Source organism: Marmota marmota, unplaced genomic scaffold (assembly GCF_001458135.2).
Source record: "Marmota marmota marmota unplaced genomic scaffold, marMar, whole genome shotgun sequence".
Lineage (NCBI taxonomy): Eukaryota > Metazoa > Chordata > Mammalia > Rodentia > Sciuridae > Marmota > Marmota marmota.
The window spans coordinates 2,032,093-2,048,997 of NW_026000080.1; the positions used below are offsets into that span (position 1 = coordinate 2,032,093).

At 33.8% G+C, this 16,905-nt stretch overlaps 1 protein-coding gene and 1 pseudogene across 2 annotated transcripts in view; both read right to left on the bottom strand.

Moving 5' to 3' along the window:
• Hs2st1 (heparan sulfate 2-O-sulfotransferase 1) overlaps positions 1-16,905 on the bottom strand; it is a 170,886-nt gene that overhangs the window by 27,617 nt on the left and 126,364 nt on the right. For both annotated transcript variants that reach the window (XM_048814972.1, XM_048814973.1), the window contains exon 3: positions 10,126-10,211. In XM_048814972.1, the coding sequence (XP_048670929.1) occupies positions 10,126-10,211 (86 nt within the window). The remainder of the gene's footprint in view (positions 1-10,125; positions 10,212-16,905) is intronic.
• On the bottom strand, positions 8,809-10,109 carry LOC107158266 (annotated as a pseudogene).

The following is a 16,905-nucleotide window of genomic DNA, read 5'->3' on the forward strand; positions in this document are numbered from 1 at the left end:
TAAAGTCCTAGACACAAAAATCTACAAAATTGAAACATGAGGATACAGAAAACTTGAACAGACCAATGACAAATAATGAGATTGAACCAATAACAAAGAAAAGAAAAGCCAAATACTATATGAATTTATTGCTGAATTAATTTGACCAAACCTTTAAAAAACAATTAATCCAAATCTTCTTAAATAATTACAAAGAATGGAAAGGGGGGAAACTTGACCAAACTCATTCTACAAAGCTGACATTAGCCTGCTACTAAAATCTGACAGGAACACAACACACAAAAAGCAACTATAGACCAATGTTCCTGATGAGGATAGGTGCAAAAATCCTTAACAAAACCCTTGCAAATCAAACTCAACAACACATTAAAAAGACCAAACACTTCTGGGAGCAGTAGTACAAGTCTATAATCTCAGCAACCTGGGAGGCTGAGGCAACGGTTGTTTCAAGGTTAGCTTGAACAACTTAGTGAAGTACTGTGTCAAAGTAAAAAATAAAAAGGGTTGAGACTGGAGCTCAGTGGTAAAGCGGCCCTAGTTTCAAACCTCAGTACAAAACAAACAAACTATATACCATGAACATAGTTTCATTCTAGGAATACAAGGAAGATTCCATATATGTAAATAAATAAAAATAATAGAGAGAATAAATAGAGTCACGGATTAAAAACCATGTGATCATCTCAATAGATGCAGAACGGGCATTGCTAACATTGAACATTCTTTAATAATAAAAACTCAACAAGTTATATGAGAAGGAAAATACCTCAACAAAAATGAAACTGTTTAGCCAATATTATAATACATAGAAAAAGTTGAAACTGATTCTTCTAAAATTAGGAACAAACAAGGATGTCCACCTTCACCACTGTTATTCAATATAGTGCTGCAAGTCTTAGCCAGAGTAATAAGGCAAGAGTAAGAAATAGAGGGCATTAAAATAGGAAAGGAGGTAAAAATCTCACTGTTTTTAGATGATATGATGTATAACATAGAAAAATCTAAAAGGACTCCACCAAGAAATGTTAGAAATGGTAAATTCAGTAAGGTTGCAGGATATAAAATCAACACACAAAAATCAGTAACTCTGTTATATACCAATAATGAAATTGCTGAGAAAATGTCAAGAAAGAAATCTTAGTCATAAAATCTATAAAAACAAATCCTAATAATAAAATTTACCAAAGAAACAAATGAGCTCTATAATGAAAATTATAAAACACTGATGAAAGAAATTGAAGAGGAGATATAAAAACAGAAAGCTATCACAAGTTTATGCATTGGAAGAATTAATATTACTAAAATGTCCATACTATCTAAAGGGATCTACAGACTCAATGCAATTCCTATCAAAATATCAATGACATTCTTCACAGAAGGAAAAACCCTCCTAAGATTTGTATGAGACCTACAGAAGACCTCAAATAGCCAAGGCAATACTGAATAAAAAGAACAAATCAGAATGCTATAGTAACACAAACAGAATGGTACTAGAATAAAAAATGATACTCAGACCAATAGAACAGAAAGGAGAACTCAGAAATAAATCCATAAATTTATAGCCAACTCATTTTGGACAAAGTCAGCAAGAATTAGAGAAAGGAAAGTCTCTTCAATAAATGATGTGGAGAAAACTGGTCATCCATATAAGGAAGAAAAAAAACTAGATTCCTCTTTCTCACCATCTACAAAAATCAACTTGAAATATACAGAATACTGAAAAGTTAAGACCTGAAATTATGAAACTACCAGAAGAAAACAGAAGAAATGGAGCACTGGTCTGGGCAAGGATGTTCTGAATATGATACAAACAGCAAAAAAACGCAAAACTAACAAGTTACATTAAATTAAAAAGCTTCTGCACAATAAAGAAAATCATCAATAGACTGACAAGACAACCTACAGAGAGGAAAAAATATTTTCAAACTAAATCTAGAATACATAAGAACTCAAGTCAACAGCAAGGGAAAAAACATCCTATTAGAAAATGGGCAAATGACTTGAATAGATATTTCTCTAAAGAGGATATATAAATGGCCAACACACCTGAGAAAAAATACTCACCACCACGAATAAATGCAAATCAAAACCGTAATGAGATATCATCTCACCCCATTAGAATGGCTTTATAAAACGACAAAAAAGGAAGTTATACTCCATCTCTGTATGATATGTCAAAATACATTCTACTATTATGTACAACTAAAAATGAATAAATTTTTAAAATGCTTAAAAAAGACAAAAAAAAACAAAACAAATGCTGATGAGGATGTGGAGAAAAGGGAACTTGTATGATATTGATGGGATTAAAAGTGAATACAGTCATTATGAAAAACAGCATAGAGCATAGAGCTCCCTTGAAAAATTAGAAACACAACTATCATATGATCCAGCAATCCAACTACTGGGTATATATATATCCAAAGTAAATGAAATAAGTATGTTGAAGAAATATCTGTGCTGATGTGTTTATTGCAACATTATTCACAACAGTCAAGATATGGAATCAACCTAGGTATCCATATTAATGGATAAAGAAAATACAGCATGTGCACACACGTGTGTGTGTGTGTGTGTGTGTACGCATGCATAAACAGGAATATTATTCAGTCATGCCAAAATAAAAATTCTATTATTTGTAGCAACATGAATGGAACTAGAGGACAATCAGGCACCGAAAGAAAAATACTGCTTGCTCTCACTTATATGTGAATCTCCAAAACAGAACAGTGATTACTAGTGTTGAAGGAGTAGGAGATGAAGAGAGGTTGGTTAACAGGTACAGGAGTTGGAGAGCATGAACAACTTCTAACAGAATAGGATAACATTGGTTGACAACAATTAATCGAATATTTCAAAAGAGCTAGTCAAGAGGATTTAGTGTTCTCATTCCCAACAAATGATAAATATCTGAGGTGACCTGCCAATTATTCTGATCTAATCATTAGACACTGCATACATGTATTAAATATCAGAGTATACCCCATAACTATATATAATTACTATGTCAATTAAAAATAAATATATATTTAAAATTATGGCTGAATGTGGGAAGCCACCCGTGAATTACTTGAGAGTCTTCTCTTGGTATGCTAGCCAAGGAGATTTTAGGTTTAACTTTGGGAACTATCTGTAGCTCTCCACAAAAATAGATTGTCCAATGCACATGACCTTTATCTCTGCTCTACTAGGAAGATCCCTCATAGTAGCTCCAGAGATGGGAACTGGACAGCCCACCTTTAACCTTTCTTGGTGAAGAACATTCTATGGAAGGCCTTTGATGTCCCCCAATATAAATAAGGCAGGCATGGGCTCCATCTTGCCATTAGTATAGAAACTCGATCTGTATGATTGGCTTGCCCGCCCCTGATTTTGAAATATTTTCTGTGTTCTGTGGTTTTATTCTCATTCCATTTTTCCTAGCTTTTATTACTCAGCCAGCCCATTCCACTGAGGGGAACCCCATTCCCAATGCCTGCATGGGACATGGGCGAGAGCTAAAGTAAAGGAATAATGAATGAAAAATAATTTTAAACTTTACTGGCAAGAATTATATGGGAAGTGTTAATTCCATAGCCTTCTGGAGTTCCTAGTTCAAGTAAACAAGTCCCTTTCAAATTAGCACATACCTACACAGCAATGAGTTGTCATTTCTGGCTCACTAAACAAGGTAAACATTATACGTAACTACAGTATTAGTCCACCCAATGGTGACCATTTGAAGCTACTTTCCACTTTTGCTGATTTTAAAGACATAATAGAAGCGGAAGACATTAAATTTTCAGCATTAGTTCCTTAGAGAATGAGAGAGTTAATGGACCACAGATGATTTTTACTATAGCAACACCTGCAGACCCTTGAATTGTCTAACTGGCTCCTTGTCCTAATATCCTGCTTTGTCCCAGTCTTGAAATGTCTTGACTCTTCCCTTTCCTTTATTCTTCATTTAATAGTTACCAAGTCCTTTTGATTTGTCCTTTCTCACAGGTTTGACCAATCTTCATCATTCTTTCTTCACCACTTTCCTTTTCATTGGCCTTTTGCTTAGATGACTGAAATAATCTAGTTGGTTTTCTTGTATGCAGTCTCTTTCCCTTTCAATCAATCTACTTTCCATACCAATTCCCAACTGATGGTCTTAAAACACCATTTGCTAGATCACTCTTCTTAGGAATCTGAAATAATTCTGTTGATCAGATAACATCAAACCTAAACTCCTGGGGACTGGGGGTGGAGCCCAGTGGTAGAACAACTTGCCTCACATGTGGGAGGCAGTGGGATTGATCCACCACCAACAATAACAAAAAACCTGACTAAACTCCTTTGGTTGGTTATCTTACATTTGTTTTGACATGTCTTAGTTACCACCTTATTGGTTCTTTTCTTCAACTTGGGTCTGCCTCTTCTACCTCCTCCCCTGTATCATTTATTCCTCCTCATGTGCCTTTGTTCATCCTGTCTTCCTTAACTAGAATGCCATTCTCATTCTTCCCTTTTTTCTTCCTTTATATTAATTCACTCAAAAACTTTGTGTGTATCTAATATATGCCAAACTGTATTCTAGATACTAGGAAAATAGAAGTGTGGGTATTGTGTGCAGGAGGTAGGGGGAGACAAAACTCTTTGCCTTTTTGGAGCTAACATTCTACCTGGCAGAGAAAATAAACATATACATATGTGAATATATCTCAAATAGTAAAACACACTAAGGAGAAAAATGATGCAATGAAAGGGAATATGAGGGCAGGTAAGGGAGAATGCCATTCAAAATGGTGTGTTTTTAGGAAGGCATCATAGATTTATGTAATGAGGAGGGAGCCATGCAGATATCTGGGAGAAATTATCTAGGGAAGAAGGAAGAATGAAGGCTCTGAAGTTTCTCAGTGTCAGGCAGTTTGAGGAATAGTAAGATCAATCGGTTGCAAAATCAAAGAGGAACTAGTAACAAAGGATGAGAGTAAAGAGGCAGGAATGGAGGTAAAGTGAATGCATATTGTGTGGACCTTGTAGACCATTGTAAGCACAATTTTTATGGAGCCAGGGGAGGGCACTGGAAGATTTCAGCAGACAAATGTCTTGATATGACTTATTTTAAAAGGTTGAAGTTTAGTAGAGGAGTTATAAGAAAATCTTGTGACCTCTTTTCCTGATGACTGTAGCACTTAATGCTATCTGCTTTCATTGGATACCTCTGGTTCCTGGAGCTAGTGCCATCAGGAAATTTAACTCAGCTTGTCCTACTAGTGTTTCTCCTGCTCCTCTTTTCTCCCCAAATGGCATTAGAAATCACTTGAGGGTAGAGACAATCAATAATAAATAATAATTCTGCATTTGACTATCAAAAGAGATGAAGAAAAAAGCCCATAATCTTATCAGCTGGTTGGTTAAAGAACCTCATTCTTGCCATGTCAACATACATGGTATTTAAAAATGAGAATAATGCAGTAAGAGTTTATTTCTCAAATATTTAAAGAGGCAAACAGTACTGTTGCAGATAGGCAGCACTGTTACATTAGGTTATTAGACTAGTAGTTCCATGAGGGCAGAGTCTGTTTTCCTCTTGTTCATGGCTTTATCTAGTGCTCAGCACCACACTCAACACACAGGGGTTGAAGATTAATATAGATGGATCAAATAGATTGTTAGAGAATGTATCATTTATAAAAATCTTTCTGTGGGAGAGTGTACCCAGTAGTCAGGAGAGTAGGGAGGCATTGGAAATACATTCTTGTTACCTCAGCTGACAGAGCTGGGAGTTAGTAGGAAGATACAAGAAGGGAAGAATACAGAATAACTGTATAATGATTTCATTCTTAAAACTGTGGAATTCCTTGGGAATTCCTTCTATACTCTCTACTAGTCATTACCCCACTCTGAGCCATTCCTTGGGAACTACCTCTTCCTAGAACACAAATGCTTCCTTTTTCCCCTTTCTTCTTATCCCTTACATGTAGAGTAGATAGCAGTTCTTACTAGGCACCAGTGAAAAGGGGATATAGCACATCACAAAACTTTTCTTACTGTCTAGCAAATGGTGTTTGTGGGAACATTTTTAATGTATGAATTATGATTTTAATGAGATCATCAGTGAACTCATTCTGAAAATGGATAAGAATTATTTGTTATGAAATAGTTATATAGGCATGAAGGGATGTGGGCAAGGAATTATATAACACAAGGTGGGCATAATAAAAATGGCATTTGGAAAAAAAATCTGGGCTCACAGCTCAGTTGGTTGGGAAACAAAGCTAACATGGTTTGTTGTTTTAAATCTTTTCCCAAGCAGGTAGTTTACATATGGGAAAAAGTAAGTTCTCCAGTCACAATTTTCATCTTTAATCCTGACAATTAATTTGAACTGTGGAAGACTCAGGTGGAAGAAAAAAAAAAAAAAAAAAAAATATATATATATATATATATATATATATATAATATACACATCTTTATCCAAGGAAAATAAACTATTTCACACTACTGGCCTGTTAGAATGTTCTGCTTAGGAAAAGAAGAGTATATTTGGCAGATTCTGCATTTGGCTATCAAAAAAAAAGCCCACAATCTTATCAGCAGGTTAGTTAAAAGATGGTTTAAGAACCTCATTCTTGCTATGTCAACATATGTGGTATTTAAAAGTGAGAAACTAAAACTAGGTTCATTTTTTCACAACTATGTTCTGTAGATGGCATAGCCAGAAGAGTGAACAGCAGCAGAAAGAATGAGTGCATACTCAGAACATTTGCAATGAACCTTATCTACTGGCCACGTCTGAAAGGGAGATGATGAAGCTGTAAGAGGGTTAAATAGCCTTTGGGAAGGACTATGATTTTGGATTTCTGCTTCACACCAGATTTAACATCTCTATTTATGCATCAATCTCACCAGGGACATTTATACCTTGTATTGTTCATATTTATTCTGGACTCTCTAAGCCCTAAAGGGTCACAGAAGCTTTTCAATTCTAATGGGAAGTTCCCATTGTCTTGTTTCAAAAAAAGTGAATGATTTATTGGTATTTGTTATTTATTTATCTATTTTAAAAAGGGCATTTAGTACATATTTATTAGAATGGCTCAAATTTAATAGATGCTACTGATAAATAAATAGCATGAATTTAAAAGGGAAAGGAAATCTAAAATTTTCACTGTTTATACTGAAATATTATGAACTAGTAAGTCTAGAAAAAAAGTGAGGTTTTCAATGACTCATTAGGATTAAGAATTGTAACTTAACTATATTTTCTACAGTGTAGGACATTTTGAAAATGTCCAACCTATATAGTTTTAAACTAGAAAATATCTAAATTTATGGCATTAATTTATTATATCTACATTATTTTTAAATTGTCCACTACTAAAAACAAAATAAAGGGAGCACTTAAGGGAAAAATGGGAAGGAAGAACTAGGAAATATGCTGAAAAAGAATAAGATTAAAATAAAAAGGAAGCAAGACAGGATAGGAATGCAAAATGTGAAAAAATATATATTTGTTATTATCCTAAAGTTCTGGGGGGAAAGAAACCTGGCTTACGGCTTGAGCAGACAGACATAAGCTTGCAAACAGTATATGTGTTCTTAGTAAATAATTAATTAGTCTAATCTAGAAATGACTTTTCATTTTTTATGTGCCTATCTTATTTCCTGGGGTTCATGCTCTTTTTAACGTCTCCACTAAAGCAACTGAAAAATACATGATTAAGTATTTCTTTCATCAAATTCATCACTTTCATCCGAAAGCAAATATTTTAATGGACTCCACAAAGTACTATGTCAGTCAAAAAAATGTCCTGAAGAATAAAGTATTTGATATATCAAGAACTATGTAATGTTTCTGAACAACCAACAATAAAAATTAAAAAAAAAAAATTAGAAGTGATGCTTCTTTCCTTTTCCTTATACATTCATGGAGTACATGGCTATTGAGCTAAAAGATAATCAAAAAGATATAGTTACATCTACAGTAGTTCTTTACCATTAAAATACATTAAATACATTTCTCCCAGTTGATTTTGTTTAGATGTTTCAAATTTTGCAAAAGTCTATTAAAATTTTTCACAGTATTTTATAACATCAGAACCATTATTAAAATATTCAAACTTTTAAACATGCATGTCAGTATTTAATAAATAAGATTATTCCTTTCAAAAAGCTTTATACTTTTCAAATACAAGAACCTCAGCATATACCAGAGTTTTGTTCTGAGTACAAGACTTTGCCCAAAGCAAAAGCACTCAATACATAATTTTAATAATGAAAACCTGAAGTATTAGAAACCAAGCTGTGTGTGGAAAAAATAAATCATTTAGGTGAAAGGGTAACAAACATTCAATTCAAGGATAATGCAGCCCTGAGGGAAAATATGCATATGAATGAAGTTTATGAAATTGGTTCAATGCCTCTGCAAAGAAAAAATAATTAGTTTATTTTAAAGCTGCCTATAAAATGTTTTCAATATTGCAGTATGAATTATTTATAGAAAAATGTACATCTAACTTTAAAGTCACCATTTTATTGAAAGAGCTTGAGTACTATGGAAGAAATTAGAAACAGGAATATATCATTTATGCATGTACTATTTGGGTAAGTCCTTTTTTAAAATTATATAATTTTCAAGAAAGTTAAGACTTATTATTTATCTGAATCAGTAATATTTCATTCTATTCAAATTTTAGGAGAGTGAGATATCATTTTCCTTTTAAATTTTATACAGAATGTCTTTTAAAGCTGACAAATACATGAAAGTGTATTACTTTATTTTTTAAAATAATATTCAAGTTTATTAAGTAGAGTCTTAAAATTATTATAAAATATTTAACTTTTACAAGCTTCAAGGTTTAGGTTGCTGCCAAATTTTGCCTATAACTGAACTTTCAAATCTGCTAACACCCACTGAATTGATTCCATTCTGGATTCTAAGGTGACAATTTCTTCTTGCAAATTTTTCTTTGCTTCCTCTAACACTTTCTGTATTTCTTCTAGAGAATAACTAATGATAACATCTCCAATTTGATAAGGTATCATTAAGCAGTTATTCATCTGCAAGCATGATGTCATCATGAGTATTTTTCAAATTTTGGAGCTGTTTTTTGTTTACTTCTATTTCTTCCTTTAGCTCTGTCATTCTACTTGTATTCCATGAAAATCTATCTTTTGTTGACCTTCCAAAGTGATACTGACATCCCCTGCAGCTGCCTTCTTCATGCTGGCCACCATCATGGGTAAAGGTATATTCCTTTAAATTGTGATTACTAAATTAAAAAACTGAACAGGTCTAGGACTAAATAATAAAAAGATTGTTTGGGGGATTGGTGTTTCTGAAGTTAATGCAGGAGTAGTATTAGGGGAAACATTTGAATTTGAGGTCTTACTAGAATGGCACGATGTACACTATATAAAAAGTTGAAATGGATTCATGAGACTCATATGTTTAAACCATAACTTTTAACCCATTTTCTGATTAGTATTTATTGTAGCACAGACTCTAGAGGAGGCCACATAGTGCTTTAATACTGAAAGTAGGCCTGTAAGTTTTTGAACTTTTCTTAGAAGAATCATGATAGAAATAACCCTGACCTCATTCCTCCCAAAAATACGGGATATGAGACTTTGTCTCCAATCACATGTAAATTCAAAAATAAAAGAAACTCATTATTTTTTAAAAATGTATTTCTAATTCTCATAACTTTAAAGCTAAAACAAGGTAGTCAAGGCAAAGTATGAGAAGCAGAAACTCTGGGACATTAATAACAAAGTGAGTTTCTTTGCTTTCACAATTCTCAATGATGTGCTAAGTCATAATCTGATCAAGTGAAAACTTGAACTCTTCTAGAAAAGCATCATTCTCTTTGGACAAGAAACATATACAGAATAATAATGATGATAAATAACTTTAAAGATCATTACCTAAATTTAACTTGAATTTCTATAATTAACACGAGAATTGCCAATTTATGAGCACTAGAGGGCAGCAAAGCACTAGAAGGAATATTTATAATCTTAAAGTGGCAAAGTTGTGAGTATATTCCTTTTGGGGGGGAATCATACGCATAACAATTTAATAAATTTACTCCTTTTTAGGTTGCTAGAGTACATAGCATTCTTTGGTTTGTCATTTTAGGTACAACTTACTTGGCAAAATCCAAATAAGAAATGTGTCCATGATAAAACCCTGGTTTCATCTCTTTCCAGGAAGTTATATTCTTCACAAACCGTACCTAGAAAGGGAAAACATACTCATTAGTTAAGTAAAATTTATAGAAAGTGAAATTTGATGAAAGTAAATTTAAAACCAGTCACACCACTGTCAGAATTACAGGGCTGAAAACATAGGTTTGGACTAAGCAAATTATACTGTAATCTCTAACAGTTCATCATAGAGAGTTCCTATGACCACACTCAGAAAAAAAAAAAAAAAAAAAGATGATTCTGGAAACAAAACTGCACAATGCAACCATATATAACCCGGTATAGTGTATACATTTACATGGGATGAAAGGAGTATATTCAATCCTTACACACATATGGAAGCAAGCAAGCAACACTAGCAACACAAGAACATTCTATCTATCAAATAATCTGTTATTAAAAATAATTTTTTATTTGCAATTCGACAAGTAAGAAGTAATTCTTAAGCCAATGATTAAAGAAAATATGATGACTGAGATTTTAAGACTTAAGAGCAGGTATCACAACCTTGTTGATAAAAAGATTAGTAAAATGAGAGAGATAATATCGATCAAATAAAAAAAATTCAAAACATCTAAATATTTCTGAATTTACTAGAATTGAAAGTATGTAAAGATTAATATGAAAAATTGAGTAAGTGTAAATATATTAATATTTTTAAAGAATTGGATACCAGAATTTGATAAACACAAATATCACCAGCTACCAAACAATGATATACAATTTCTCAAAGAAAAATGGCAGATTTTTGATAAGCAAATCTCTGTAATGATGAATACCAAATAGTTAAATAGATTTTTAAGACTAGATACGGTGCAGAGAACTGGGGTGGTGAGGCCCACCATTCCATACTACACTGAAGGCATCTGCAAGCTATGACAGCAGCCTCTAAAGCATAGGTCTGTCCATCACATAAGGGAAGTATTAATAACCTATATACTAATAAAAGAAATAATGAAGCTTTTAGAATGGAAATGAAGTAAGCCTTACTTACTATCTTCTCTATACACATACCCACCCTTGAAATAAAATCTGAAAATCAAATGTATATAAATTTAGGTTCCATTAGAAAATATATAATTTCATTTTGGAACATAATTTTTAATTAATTTTTTTTTACTGAAACAAAAAGCCACAGAAATATGTGATTTGAAGTTCTCATGTTCTTTCCTATTCATTCTTCAAATAAGGAACCAAATAGAATGGAAATATCAAATGGCAAATGAAATTGTTAGTTAATTAAATAATAATTAGTTAATCTAAAATTTGTATTTTTCAAAACAACTACGTATTGAACATGAAAAGTGTTACCACTTAATGGTCAATTACTTCATATAAACTTTTGGTTCTTTGAAAATGAGTTCCAGTATTTCAAACAAACATGGAAGAAAAACAGAGAAAGCAAAAAGAATAAGAAATTGGAGGTGGTGGTTAAAGAGAGCTTAGGACAAACTTAGCAACTCATCTCTGTTTCCCAGAAGCTGATTTAACATGGACATGGTGGTGTGGGAGGGAAATGAAAGGAGAAGTGAGATTGAAGTCTGAGAAAATGTTATTATATAAACCAAATCTTAGAGAAGACCATAGTACAAACTTGGAGTATACTGTGATGAAAGATTCTGGCAGAAATAAGAGATATAAACTTCAAGTATCCTTTTTCCTCCAAACCACCTAACATTAAATTAAACTTATGAGGATGACTGATACCTAATCCAATTTGTGTCCTTCAATTTGGGATGAATAGCCCAGGAAGCTGTGTAATACTTGGACTGATATCAGGCATCTTGAGTTTGAATGTACAGTCAATCACTTGGGACTCTTTTTAAAATGCAGATTCTGATGCTGAAGTTTTAATGTAGAACATTCTTACTTCTAACAAGTCCCCAGGTGATGGCCACACATCTAGTTCAGGGGCAACATTGAGAACCAAGGCTTCAGCATGTGTGGGAGCTAGCTTTTGATTTTATTCATCATATGAGGCGTATTTTTGTTGTGCTTGCAAAGGAGGTCTGAGGTCTTTAGAAGCTTCCAAGCTAGGTTAACCTTATTATACTGTTTCAATAAAACTATACTAAAATTCAGCAGATGTTTATAATCTTATAAACCACCATGATACATAAAACAGAAAGGGGAGGACAGAAGCAGAGGGAATTCTGTGTAACTGGTCTCATCTTCTTAAATTCCCCCTCCTCCAGTGATGCCTGAAGCATACTGGGACCAAATACTCTAAGAAATATAGTTTAAACATTAATAAAATAAGAAAAAGTTCTGTGAAAGAAGTCTGTGCTTCCAGTTGGAGTGAGAGAAGAATTTACTAAAAGCACAGAATAGAACAAGTCATGAATCATCCAGTGTTATAACCAATCCCAAACTCTCATTTATAGAATCAGAATTTTAGAGGTGGAAGGGACCAAAAATATCCTGTACTCTTTATAGAAAGGAAACTAAAAGCCCAAGAACTCTATACCTATGTTCTAATCCAAAAAAGTGTCTTCAAAAAAAGTCTTCTTTTTTAAGTGTTAATTTAGTCACTTCTCTATGTTTAATATAGTTCTCCAAGATTTTCTGTCTTCACTCTTTTACCTACATTTCCCTTTTCCTCACCCCAGTTCCAGTTCCTTCTCCATTTTCTGCCTCCTCACTTCCCCTGACCGCTTGCTTTGTCTTTCAGTTTGTGTTCCCCTGGTGTTCATCTACAATGGGGACATTCTGCTAAGACCACAACACAAGCTCTGGAATACAGAGGGGTAAGAAGAGGAAATGGAGACTAAACTTGGTACTAATGAAGTGGAAGGCAAAATGGTAAAGTAGAGCAAAAAGTAATAGTATCAGGTGAAGTTTGGGGGATTGAAACAATGAAACCCTTTGGTTGAAGACAAGAAATGAAGCCATCATAGTTATTTTATTCAGAAAGAATTCTCAGTCTGACTGGAATAATCTACCAATAAGAATTTTTCAGCAGTAGTAGACACAGTACATAAAAAAAAATGTTTTTTGTGGCTAGCCTGGAGCAGATACCTAAACTCTGATTTTTGTCAGATTTTATAACCCGAGCAAAGTCAGGCTAGCAAGTAATCAAAAGATACCTTTAGGGAAAATACAAGCAATGGAGGTAGTGGTGTTATAACTTATTTGCTTGTCGAGTAAGATCTTGGCCAATACTATAAGAAAACACTATATCACTAACAACAAACAGTATCTAGACATACATTCTTAATAGGTTAAGCTCAACATTATGATTATCTGTAATCAAAAATGAAACTGTTTTCACTATATAAAAAGAGCAGGAATGTCATGTTGAATACTTGGATCAGATTCCAACTTTGCAATTACCATCTACTGAATGAATACTACTACTAATTTGAGTAATTACTATATCCTAAAATTCTACTAAGGCATTTACTTAAACATTACTTGCATGGCTGTGGATATTTTTATGAAACTAAACCAGAAAATAAGCTTTCCACACTAAAGGGAAAGCTAAGTAGTGGGTGGATAAAAATACAAGAAAAGTTCTACTGTAATGGATTATTGTCCAAAGTTGAGAGCAGTATTGCCCAACTTTCTTTCTTTTTTTTTTTCATGGAGGAAGTGGAAGTTTCTAAATCACATACATACTCCTATCAATTACAGTAGTTCAACTCTCTCAGTAAATACCACCATGATGTCATGCTTAGCTGAGAACTACTATCAAAATCTAAGTTGGTTTATCCAGAATCATTTAAATTGCATTTAACAAAACATTAATGGAGTATCTACTATGACTCAGGCATTATTCTAAGTACAAGAGATATATTGGTGAAGAAGACAAAGTTCTTGCCCTTAAAGAGGTTATATTTTTTAACATATATTTTATTTTAATTGTATATGGACACAATAACTTTATTTATTTTTATGTGGTGCTGAAGAACTGAAAAACCAGGGCTGGGGATGTGGCTCAAGTGATAGCGCGCTCGCCTGGCATGCATGGGGCCCAGGTTCGATCCTCAGCACCACATACAAACAAAGATGTTATGTCCGCCAAAAACTAAAAATAAATAAATAAATAAATATTAAAATTCTCTCTCTTAAAAAAAAAAAAAAAAGAACTGAAAAACCAGGACCTTATACATGCTAGGCAAGTGCTCTACCACTGAGCCACAACCCCAGTCCCTAAAGATCTTATTACAGAGAAAAAGCAAATAGCAAGCAAACCAATACATAAGATAATTTTATAAGCTGACTTGTACTAGGAAAGGACAAGTGACATAGTACTCAGTAACATGGAAGATTTATTTAATATATAGGATGGCCAGGTAAACTTTTTCTAGGAGAATGGCACTGAATCTATCTGAAACCTTAAATGGATAATATAAAGGGAACTAAAGGAGAAGCCAGGAAAAGTATAATCTAAGAGAAAATAATAAGTGCAGAGGCCTTGAAAGTGGGAAAAGTCAATGAATCAAGAGGCTAATATGGTTAGTAGATAAGAGGTTGGAACAATGGACAAGGGCCAGATTTAATAGGGCCTCTTGGCCTAGGTAAGAAATTTGGATGATGATGATTTTTTTTTTTTTTTTGGCACTAGGGATTGAATTCAGGGGCACTCAGCCACTGAGCCACATCCCCAGCCTTATTTTGTGTTTTGTTTAGAGACAGGGTCTCATTGAGTTGCTTAGCGCCTTGCCATTGCTGAAGTTGGCTTCGAACTCATGATCCTCCTGCCTCAGCCTCTTGAGGCACTGGGATTACAGGCGTGCGCCACCATGCCTGGCCAAGAAATTTGGATTTTGTAGGGAAACAGGTGCATGAATTTAAAGGCAAGTAAAGCTTTTTGGGAAAATTATAGTACATATCTCTTCATCTCTCCACTGAAAATCATGGTATACATCATTGCTATTTAAATTATTGTTTAATGACCAGCACCATCAGTTTTGGGAATCAAGTGGAAGCCTTTACGAAATTCAGAATATCAGGCTCCATCTTGGCCATTCTGAATCAGAAACTGTATTTTAGCTAGTGATTAGCATACACATTATAGGTTGAGAACATTCTCTGAAAAGGATCTGCAACTTAGAGCAAACTATGGACACTAACTCAAATGACTAGAAATTAACTTGAAAATGAATTAAAGGAACATGTATGTATGTGTATGTTATTGTGTTGTTCTACAGAAAGTGCAAATCCTAGATAGTTCCAATGTTTTAACAAAGAGGGGCTAAATATGGCTATGATCTAAACAAATGAGAGAATGGATTTAAGAAAAATCATAAAAAATGCTGCCAATCACACATATTTGGCTTAGCCACTTTAAAGATAAGATATCTTCTATGTAGAAGATATTTTCATAAAAGAGCAAACTACACTTTCAACTAGAAGAGCTGATTAATGACCTTATAAATTTCTTTTAAATGACTAAAGCTCAACTCAAAAATATAATTCTTAGCTGGGCATGATGATGCATATTTGAAATCACAGCAATTTGGGAGTCTGAGGCAGGAGGATTTCAAGTTTGAGGCCAGCCTGAGCAACTTAGTGAGACCCTGCCTCAAAATAAAAAAATAAAAACAGTTGGGGGATATTACTCAGTGGTAGAGTACCCTGAATTTTAATCACCAGTACTGGGGGTGGGTGGTGGGTAGATGGATATAGATGGTTGGATACACACACACACACACACACACACACACACACACACACACACCTCTGACAGAGTCTACTTTTTCTAATTACTTATGCCTCATAGTCTCAAATGTTTCTTTTAATCTCCTTATTTCAACTTTTCCTCTTTTATCCAATTTTTAATTTAAAAAAATTCTAAACTACAGAAAAGTAGAAAGAATTATACAGTCAACATCCATATATTCTACATAGATTACTTGTTGACATTTTGCTACTTTCCCCCTCTTTGTAGTTATATATGCATATACCTACTACATGAAAACAGACAGTCATATCTAGAAGACAGTCATACTTCACCTTTAATTGCCTCACAGCATGTATTATCTATGAACAAGGACATTATCATTTTCTGCTTTTTTCCCCCACTGGTACACTATAGTTGTACATAATGGTGGGATTTGATGTTATGTATTTATACAAGCACACAGTATAACAATATAAATCTGGCAAATAACCCTTCCCCAGTATTTCTCTATTCCTCCCAACTTCCCTCCCCAGGTCCCTTCCCCCTACTTCACTGATCACCTTTAAATTTACATGAGATTCTTGCCCCCCCCCACCCCCGATTCTGTTCCTTTTTCCTCTCTAGCTTCCAGATGAGAGGAAACATGTCCCTTGATATTCTGAGATTGGCTTATTTTATCTTTTTTTTTTTTTAATGTGGTACTGAGGATGGAACCCAGTGCCTCAGGCATGCAAGGCTAGTGTCCTACCACTGAGCCACAACCCCAGCCCAAGAGATTGCCTTATTTTGCATAATTTCATTCTTCTTCATGGTGGAACAAAACTCTTGTGTATATATACCACATTTTCTTTACATATTCATCCAGTGACGGACACCTAGGCTGGTTCCATAGTTTGGCTATTGTAAATTGTTTTGCTATATACAAGGGTATGCGTATATCATTATAGTATGGTGATTTTAGTCTTTAGAATAAATATCAAGGAGTGAAATAGCTGAGTCATATACATGGTGGTTCCATTCTTTGTCTTTTCAGAAATGTCCATATTGATTTCCATAGTGGTTATACTAATTTGTTTTTTTGTTTTTTTTTTTTTTTT